The 10,440-nt window shown below is 33.2% G+C and overlaps 1 protein-coding gene across 3 annotated transcripts in view; it reads right to left on the bottom strand.

The window, feature by feature from the left end:
- Window positions 1–251: 251 nt before the first annotated feature.
- Window positions 252–10,440, bottom strand: part of Sfxn1-3 (Sideroflexin-1-3) — a 17,484-nt gene continuing 7,295 nt past the window's right edge. For 2 of the 3 annotated variants that reach the window (XM_043031323.2, XM_043031332.2), the window contains exons 6-9: window positions 8,537–8,622; window positions 3,332–3,462; window positions 2,463–2,647; window positions 407–2,229 (exon numbers count right to left, since the gene is read on the bottom strand). In XM_043031323.2, coding sequence (XP_042887257.2) covers window positions 2,170–2,229; window positions 2,463–2,647; window positions 3,332–3,462; window positions 8,537–8,622 — 462 coding nt within the window. In that variant the 3' untranslated portion in view covers window positions 407–2,169. Of the gene's footprint in view, window positions 2,230–2,462; window positions 2,648–3,331; window positions 3,463–6,874; window positions 7,003–8,536; window positions 8,623–10,440 lie in introns of all 3 variants that reach the window. The other variant, XM_043031349.2, reaches the window with a different exon arrangement.

Genomic DNA, 10,440 nt, shown 5'->3' with positions numbered 1-10,440 from the left:
TTTCATAGCAAAATAAAATAGCACAGTGATCCAAAATCCCGAACGTCATGTACGTCATGACGCCCGTCGTCAGGCCAAAGCTCCTACGTCATGTATGTCATGACACCCGTACGCAATGGGTTAATGTAGATGAATTCATTAACTCATATCAGCATAACATTATTTAACATAAGTACAATATGAATATTAATGTTGAAAATGTATAAAAAATATATCAATATCAACCTTTAAAGGGTAAAAACTAACACCACTTCCTGCTTGTCGTGTTGATTTATTTATAATAATTTAGCAAAAAATAAATCAAATATGGCAAACTACAGTTGCTACATTGAATCTTTCCCAATTACAGGGTTTTCTTACAACTTTTCATTTATCTAATTTTTAACAGTACAGATACTGTACAAGCTTTTCATTATTAACTTCTCTTGCCTTGACTTTCTTCCTCTAATTCTCCCTATTCTCTTTCACATCTAGTTATCTCACTCAAAAAAAAAAAAAAAAAAGAGAGAGAGAGAGACTTTTAATACACATTTTCTCCCTGACAAAATTCTAAAATTCAATCTAAAACTGAATAATAACTACAACATTAACATTGCTAGTCATAAGGAAAAAAGATATATTGAGAAACATAATAGCACACCTATTGATCCTTTCACATAATGACACAAAACAAAACTTCAGTTGAATTATAACTAAAAGGATTAACAGCTTTTAATAACTTCAAATGGGATTTGTCTCACAACCACGCTTTACATCAAAAATTATCGATGGAAAAAAAAGGGTCAGAAAAATTATAACTATATAAATAGAAAACAAATCATGCAAAAAATTATAAAGTTGATATCTGAATTCTTTATATCAAATTCATCTCAATATTTGCCTTTACTAATGATGCACAGACAGTAACAATAACAAAAATATAAGTTATATGAAAATACATATTTTCTAAATCATTTAGAATTTTTTTTGTCTCTTAAGAATAGCCTGATATATTGGGCAACTACAATAAACTGTAACATGTTTACAATAGAACAAAAATGAGAGTACATTTGCTATAAATCCTAATGATTATCAAATGGCAGGATTTGGGGAAGCATTAAATTAGCATTAAGTACATTCCTATCAAACTGTTCAGCTATTAATAACAAATTCAGTAAAACTCCTCTTTTTAATCTCATAATAACCACGCATTCAAGGCCCGTTCGCAGGGTGACGTCATACAGCGTCAATCATTTAATTGATTTAGGCCTATGCGTTCGAGAGCCCCGGCATTGCAACTTGCCAGGCTGGAATGCCCCCCGGCATGAATGGGTTAAGATAAATATAACTTGTATTGCACTTTCTAAACGAATTTTGAAATGTTCATTCAAATTAAACTCATCCCTTGCATGATACAGTAGCAATGCAAGGAAACCTTTGCAACAAGCCTTCACTCAATGACCACCTCAAAACATGAGTCTTGAGTTCACTCTATTATGCTATAATCCATCAAGTATTATTTCATACAGGGGTATATTAAAAAAAAAAAAATTAGATGAGCATTTTGTTTATATCACAATTTAGTTTCGATTCTAATTCTCATTTGGTTAGGGTTTTTGATATGAAAGAAAATTCAGTGTTAGTAAATAACATAAATGTTAAATGAATAAATAAAGTATACATAAAGTAAATATTCTTTAAAAAGTACATTAATCTTTTCCCTGGCACACTGATATCTATGGCACAAATAATATAAAAATGAGTCTACTATTTATGGCACAACAAAAATATAAATAGATTTTTTAGAAATCTTTTCTTGAAGTTTTAGCCTGCAAGATCTTATGGCAACAAATAACCATTGATATAAACAGAGAGGAGAGAGAGGAAAGGGAGGAGAGGGAGGAGAGAGAGAGAGAGAGAGAGAGAGAGAGAGAGAGAGAGAGAGAGAGAGAGAGAGAGAGAGAGAGAGAGAGAGAGAGAGAGAGAGAGAGAGAGAGAGAGAGAGAGAGAGAGAGAGAGAGAGAGAGAGAGAGAGAGAGAGAGAGAAAGAGAGAGAGAGAGAGAGAGAACATCACTACATCGAATTGTATCTATGTCAACCTTTATAGTATATTGTGAATTCTGCTTTGTGTGTCACCGAAATACATTTTGTAACAACTAAATACATACTACTCCCTATACAGCATGGATTTACAGTCCTTTGTTGTAGTACACCACATCTGGTGCATCAGGCAGTGCTCGTATCTTTTCCTGTCAAATCAAATGCCAATTATTACTCTCAAAAATCACAGCTTCCCTACATTTTTTTTCCTATAACAATGAGTATATTTATCTGTTTTTAAATAAACCAAACTCTTTGCATATATTCCACTTAGTAAAACATACATAGCACAATATCCTTCTTCTACTATAGACCACTATAAGTAATCATCACAACTACCCTCGACACCTCCATAAACCATCCTAAACCTAACTCCTCCTACCTGAACTTCCGGCTCCAGGCTTGACACCGCAATCGAGGCCTTCTGGGGGAAGAGCGCACAGCAGGCAGGCGTGGCGAAGGTCAGACACAAGCCACAGAGACCCACTTGGAGAGGAGCCGAGATCCAAGGCATTCTCCTCAGCGTCCCTCGCTTCTCAAGTGCATTCATGACAATGGGTGGCAAGACTGGCGAAAAAAAAAAAAAGTGTCAATTGATTGTCCAAACTCTTACTTTATACTTATATAAGAGTTCCTTAACATGGTATACCACATTCATGGGTATACATACACTATGAATAAAGTAAGTACTGTGCAACTTCTTGTGACTATCATGAATACTTTAAGATAGTACCATAACCTACCTTGTTTTGTTTTGTCTTTTTTTCATATCATAATTATAACTACTATCACTGCAATAAAAAGGAACATTATTCTATCTAAGGAATAAATCTATATAAAAATTCTAGGCTCTTTATTTTCCAAATATACTTTATATTGTAATATCAGTATACACAACTCAAAATCCAATAAAGTAAACTCTTCGTAAACATGCAGGAAAAATCCCTAAAACAATCAAATAATAAACTAGAATTGAACACTACATGCTGATCTGAAAGACTTTAAACCATAATATACATCTATCTACTCATCATCTGCCTGAAGCAACACACATGCAATAAAACTCCAAATCCTCACAATCTTTTTTTATCATAACAGATCTACAAAGACACAAGAAAATAACTTGGTCATCAAAAAAATAAAATTGTACAAACAATTTTTTTTTTTTTTTTTTTTTTTTTTTTAACAAAAAAGAGCCACATATCAACATCTCTCCCAGCCTGCAACCGGCGAGTGCGCACACCGCCTTACCGCAACTGGGCACGGCCATCATGATCCTGGAGATGGTCACCATGGCCACTCCCCACTTTGCCGCGACCTTACTAGCTCCGATGGTGTTGTTGTCCTTGTCAAGGAGGATCACGCCGTTGTCCTTCCACTCTCTGCGTCGTACAAAGAACACCGCCCACAGTGAGTGCTACTGAAACCTGCGCACTCCCGCCACTCTTAGCTAAAAGGATTCCTGAATACATACACACACACAAAAAAGGATCAAACATTCATTCATCTCTCTCTCTTTAGCTATATCTATCTATTCTTTCTCTTTCTCTCTTCTTTTTTTCTCTCTTACTCTCTAACTCTCTCCTCCTTTGCTCTCTAACTCTCTCTTCCTTTGCTCTCTAGCTCTCTCCTCTCTTATTCTCAAACTCTCTCCTCTCTTACTCTCTACTCTATTACTCTAATTCTCTCCTCCCTTGCTCTCTAACTCTCTCCTTTCTTATTCTCAAACTCTCTACTCTCTTACTCTCTAACTCTCTTAATCTCTCTCTCCTCTCTAACTCTCTTCTCTCTCACTCTCTAACTCTTTTTCTCTTTCTCTCTTACTCTCTAACTTTCTTTCTCTTTCTCTCTCTCTCCAAGTCATTCATTCCTCCACCTTCACTCTCCCACCATACTATCTCAGCCATGCAACTATAATAAAATACATGGATTTATCTATTTCTTTCTATTCTAGATTTCATTAAATTACTCATCGTCCTTTTTCATCTGAACCTCCCTTCTTCCATATTCCTACCTTTATGTACCTGTTCTTTCCATTTCCCTTTGCATTTTCTTTTCATCACCTATTCCTTTTTTTCTTTCACTCTTCTCATTTTGATTGGTCTTTTCTATCTTTTCAATGTCCTTAATTTCAAATTTATCCTTGCTATCTTTACGTTATCCATAAGGATTTATCAATTTAGATTAATTTTCTTCAAATTCAACAACCAACTTTCCTTAATTCTTATCAGTGCCGTGAAAATCAATATGCAAGAACCACTAGAGGAAAATAAATGAATATTCAAACAAACAAACCAAAGAAACCAAGAAGGAAAGAAAAAAACAATGTAAGCATAATAATCACAAAAGAAATAATGATGACAATTTCAAAAATTATATCCCAAATAACACCAAATTACAAGTGTTTTTGTCTACCCTGACTGAGGAAAAGATACCTAGCAGCTGTTCTAATTCTTTATATAGGAAGAAAGACAAACTAACTCATACCTATCAACTGGTCTTCCCTATAAACTTGGTTATCTGGGCTGCATAAACTGTGGATTAATAACGAAACTGTTATCTAACTTTCTACGTAATAAATCTAGCTTCTATTAGGACTTTCTCCTAATACAACTAGTATATTCATAAGCAGCAATAAGAAACTTAGCTATCTATATATACTGAGTAGCAATAACAACAATTTTAAGTTCCTAGTCATCTAACTTTCTATGCTCTAAATCTATCTCTTACTAGCACTATCTCTAATACTAAATACATAAACAGTAATCGCACATTTACAAGATACTAAATACTCTACCTTGTACTTGATTTATCATTTAATAAAATAAAAAAATCAAAGGAAACTGGGTGGAAAAAACTGCTCTCACAACAAAATTCTAAAAGCCAGAGAAATTATTCACAGCTCTTAGAACTTTAATAACTTCAATTTCTTTTACTTTATCTGAGATTGCTAAGTTTGATTCAATGACAGCCAGAGTTGTATATAATAATAAGTCTATCTGTCTGACCAAATCTCAGCAAGGGATTTATATCAAAATGTTTAAACTAATCAATATCAAGATTATTAACCTTAGTTACACAAATGTCTAGCTTAGCTAATGCAATGAACAAATCAATCAAACATCATTAATATCAAGATTATAGAATCATCATCAATCATCAAGGGGGTATTTGCATGTGGAACATTCATTAACTGTTTAAAAGACCAGTGACTGGGTTCAGCATCGGTATTCCTGAGTTTGAACAATCGGCAGGCCAAGAAAGTGAACAGTGAAAGCAGGTTTTTCAAAACAACTGTTGTCTCAGACTGAGTTTGTAGATAATCAAAATCTGAACAGTCCTCCATTTAGGACATTTCCCCCTCTTTGTAATCCTCATCTCAGGTCAACAGAGGGTATTTAAAGAAATCATTATGCTTCTACAACTCAACTGTCGGAGGTGACATGATCATTTTTCTTTCACCTTATCCATCCAAGTCAGTCTAACACTCAACAAACCTACCTTAACATCCAGTGTAAATTTCTTTCATTTTGTCCCAAAACAGTTGCATATCTACTAAAAATAAATTCAACCTTACCTTTACTTTCTGCAACCTGGTACTTTTCTAAGCTTTAATTCACACACACACACACGCTGTACCACTTATAATAATTCTGTGTGCTTTAAAAAACTGCTACAAAAGCCAAGCTCACTGACTTATTACATCAAGAACAATAACTGTGTTCTAATACTATCAAAGTAATTGATTTCAGTGACCCAGCAAATTTTACTTTAATAATCACAACAAAATAATTTATCTGATATCATATTCCATATGATATGAAAAAAGTAAAGATTAAGCATACATGCTGAAAAACATCCATGAAAGGGTATTCAAAACAACCAAAAATAGCAATAAAAAAATAATACAAAAAAAATAATAAAATAAAATAAAATAAAAAATAATAAAAAAATAGAATAATAAATTAAATTAATTAATAGAATAAAGAATAGATAAACAAATGAGTAAATAAATAAATAAATAAATAAAAGACATAAGTAAAATAGAATATTTTTTTTTTTTTTTTTTTTTGTGAAAACTGCACTGAACCAAAGGTCACAATCTGAAGAAACTCTACATCATTAAAACATACAGCGCACAAAGGCAGTTTATTCAAAATTTTGTTCCTTTCTTATCTTTTTAAGAAAATATCTAATATTCTTATAAGTATCAGGTGCATCTAAATTATTCCTATTTCATTAAGAAAAAAAAAAAAAAAATCAAATTGGCAACAAGGAAAACCCAAGGTGGTTTATCATAAATCAAAGACTGTCAAAGCTATATAAAAGATATCAAGGCGAAAAAACAATATACGTCTATAAAAAAAAATTAATTGATAAATTATTTGATGCTCTCTACTCTAACCTTATCCTTTATCAGTAATTATGATTATCGAAAAGTCAATGCAACTTGTTAAAGCCTAGACTTCCATCAGCATATATACATATAAATGTCTAAGGAACAACCACCATGGAAACAAGTCTAATGCAGTATAAGCAGTTTCATTCAGAATCTGCTATAAAAGTTAAATAAAAAAAAAAAAAGCTTGACTTATAATGGGCTATTCATCTACATCTAATTATTGCACTGTATAATAATCACAAAGTAATTTTTACAAAATAAAAAAAAATAATTGAACCGTTTAATCCAAAAAAAACAAAATCCATACAAAACTCATTAAATCCTTTTGAATTCCTCCATGGATATCCTTCAGCAGGGCATTCAACCTGCTAATCTGAGACCATCACACCTACCCATGCCAGGAGCAGCCATCAGGATTCTGGAGACACACACAGCCGCAATGCCCTTTTTGGCTGCTGTTTTACTCTCGCCCAACTTGTTACCATTGCTGTCCAGGAGTGTCACGCCGTCCTGGATCTCCCTATGTAATGGATTGTTATTTAAACACAGTGGCTGCTGCCGATCATTCGCTTGTTAGAAGTGACCGTGTCAGCGTGGAGAGACGTTGGTCTGCATCTTGCTATGCTACTAGAAACATGCATATAAGGCTATACTACAAGGTGTCTACATAACACAGCGCAGAAGTGATTATAGCTTCCTATGTCTAAGAATTTTTGAAAAATTAATAAATATATATAAAGAAATAAATACATAAATAAAAGTAATCATAATGATAATCATAAGCACTGCAGCATTTATATTGGCAAATTTTTGAAAACCCTAACCTGCAGATTCTTGCCTATTCATTAAAATACACTGTAATTTTTAAACTACTTTCAAAATTATTTTCAAGCAAAAAATAAAATTTTGAATCTTATATATCCAAGACATAAATAATAAATATATGTCTACACAGCTTAAATAAAGCTAAAATCTTTGTCCATGTTCTGTCCGCTATATCAGCAAAAGATCCTTATTCTTGACCAATAGGAAATATATTGCCCACCTCCTTCCAACAAAAAAAATTATAAAATGGTGGTAAAGTAACAAAATATAAATAAACTTATATGAAATAAGAACTAAAAATAAATTCAAACAAAAAATAAATCTGCATTAAATTCCAAGAAAACAAAAAGGACAAAAAATAAAGGATGGCACATATGCAGTTAACAGCTTATTTGCTGCTCCATAGCTTGCATTTTACACGATATAAGAGGCATTTTAAGAGGAAATTACATTATATTCTTCAGTTTCAAAGTAATCAAATCTTGTCTTTCATATATAGCAATTTTGATCATGTTAAGAAGAATATATAACCGGGTCCTTAATATCTTTTACATGAGGTATGCTATCAGACCCACATGCAGTGTAGTCATATCATATCAACTGCTAGAATAAATTTGCTTGAAACTCTTGCTATATACCAATCTCAAAATACTGAACTGTTTCATGTCAGAAGAAAAATATTTAGACAACATAAAATTTTAAGGAAAAGACAAAGTAATGAATAAGTGGAAAGAAATGCCCAATGGAACATTACACTTCCCCACCTCTGAAAAATAGGTAATTATTTTAACAATTTGCTCAAATTTGTGATACTTCTGAAGAAAACTGTTTCCACTGGTCAATGCAATTTATTAAAATAAGCGCAAACTACTCATCTGTGATTATTTTATTATTATAGATTACCAAGACTTTAACTTTATCATAGAAAGTAAGAATGAAATAGAACTGAAAAAGAAAACTACATGTTACAATTAGTGCTTTTGTTAACACCTGCAATTAATATCAAAACAAGTCTTGCCCAAAGGTCTTTCAAACACATACTGCAAACACATATGTAATTCCATTTCACTAAATATAAAAATGAAAAGACTGATATGTATAAAAAAAAAAGCATTAGCTTTTGTTAAGTAGTTAAAGAAAACATTAAATTTAAATAGCAATATTATTCTTATTTTTTTTCTATACAAATTCAACTTATTCAGTAATAAATAAAATGGTCATATACGTACTTCATCCTCATCATGGGGATGTTGACGCAGTTGGCAGCAGCAACAGCCGTGAAGGGGACTAGACGGCCAATCAGAGGTGGCAACGACTGCAATTCCAAAGACAATATTGTTACCCCAAGATTTTTTATCCTATGCAGAATTAGTCGCTTCATTCTCTTCTTCAATTTTGTTCTTTTCTCAAAATTATTATCAATATATTAATATCTATGTATCAAGCCATCTCAGAATATGACTAACAAGAATACAATTTGATGAAGTTTGTTTCCATCACTTTCTTTTTCCTTTTTTTAAAAGGAGTGGTATACTGATGCAAGACTTCATAGAACATTTATCAATTACTAACACTTGATTATGACTGGTTTCAAAATGTTACTTGTTGCAATCAATCCCTTCCTACCAGTGACCAATAAACATGGCATGGTAATTTTTACAGCAGCAGGGAGATTTCCTCTTGCTGCTGAGTAGAAATACTGAAATTGCCATGACACGTACATCAATCCTCTAGCAGCAAAGGGTTAAGCTGAAAACAACACTATGCAATTAAAGCACTGGATCTGTACGACAGTTAATAACACAACATAAGATGTCTAAGTGCATGGATAAGTCAGTGAACAAGCAAAATGAAGAGTGCAATATCTGATGAAGTAATAAAGCAGCACTGCCGTGTTTTGTAGCCAAACAACCATAAAACAACAGATGCCTCTAACATCACCATCTGCATTATCTTCATAACAGTCACACCTCAAGTAATAATATTAACCCTTTCCACTCCAACAGGAAGTCATCACACCAACCTTCAGTTTATCTAGTAACATTCACAAATTGATATAATTCACCCTCAATTTAAAAAAATCTAACAGAAAGGCAATTACCTTGTGGAAGTATAACCTTTGCTTCCTATGAACTTATTGGAAACAGCATGAAGGAGTCCCTTTCCCCTATCCTGAAGATTTATTATTCTTTTATAATGAAGAACAAACATAAAGTTGTTCTGCAAAACTAAAATCATCCATGTGCATTTTTTTATTCATCATAAAAATTACTATTGGTGATTTACTTAACCCAAATCTTCCTGTTGTCCTGATCTTCCAGGCGTCATGCATAGATGACGGTCTCGGTGTCACTCCCTATCTCTGGGATTCTCCCCTCCTTCACAGACAAGGCTAGCTACAAAGTGACAGGGACAGCTCTTGAGAGTTACTTTCCCCTAGCCCCCATCTGCCTTCCCCCCCATCCCCCATCCATGATGATGAGAACTCGAAAGATTTTCTCATATAAGGTTGCAAAACAACACTCTATTCTAAATTTCATACTTACACTTTTCATCAATCTTAGTAAAAACAATAAGCATTGGAGTAACACCGCACTATGTGTGTGCAGCACGTATCCAACCCAACCAGAAAATCTCCAGAACACGGGTATAGACCCGCACGGTAGCCGTGAGGCAGCTTCCCAGAAATGTAACGAGCACTCGAGATCACCAACCCAGAAGATTTAGGTTAACACTGCATTCAAGATTAAGATGTGTTTGTAGTTATGAAGCTATAAAAATCAAAGAGTGGAAAGGGTTTGACACAAAGCAAAAGAATTAAAAGCCAATAAATTGCACGGCAATGTGGACAAGTCATACCTATTGCATATGAGACTAGCAAAAGACAAGCTCTGTCTGTGCCATTCTGCAAAGCTAGTGCCATTTCTATCATTACCTTAGTCGCTATTAACACTACCAAACATGGAGTCTAATGCAGTTATAGGAAAATCCCACTACATTGAATGTATCACTACGATAAAGGATGCAAAATATAGTATGTCTTTTGAAGAATAATTGCATTGTCAATATGTAAAACATACTTGCAAGTAAGTTGCAACATCACATTCATAAATTAAATATAAAGAAAAAAAAA

The sequence above is a fragment of the Penaeus japonicus genome, unplaced genomic scaffold (assembly GCF_977035675.1).
Source record: "Penaeus japonicus unplaced genomic scaffold, GWHDUDI00000001_assembly GWHDUDI00000006, whole genome shotgun sequence".
NCBI lineage: Eukaryota > Metazoa > Arthropoda > Malacostraca > Decapoda > Penaeidae > Penaeus > Penaeus japonicus.
Note: the sequence above shows the minus strand (reverse complement) of the source record. Positions and strands in the feature narration are given on the sequence as shown.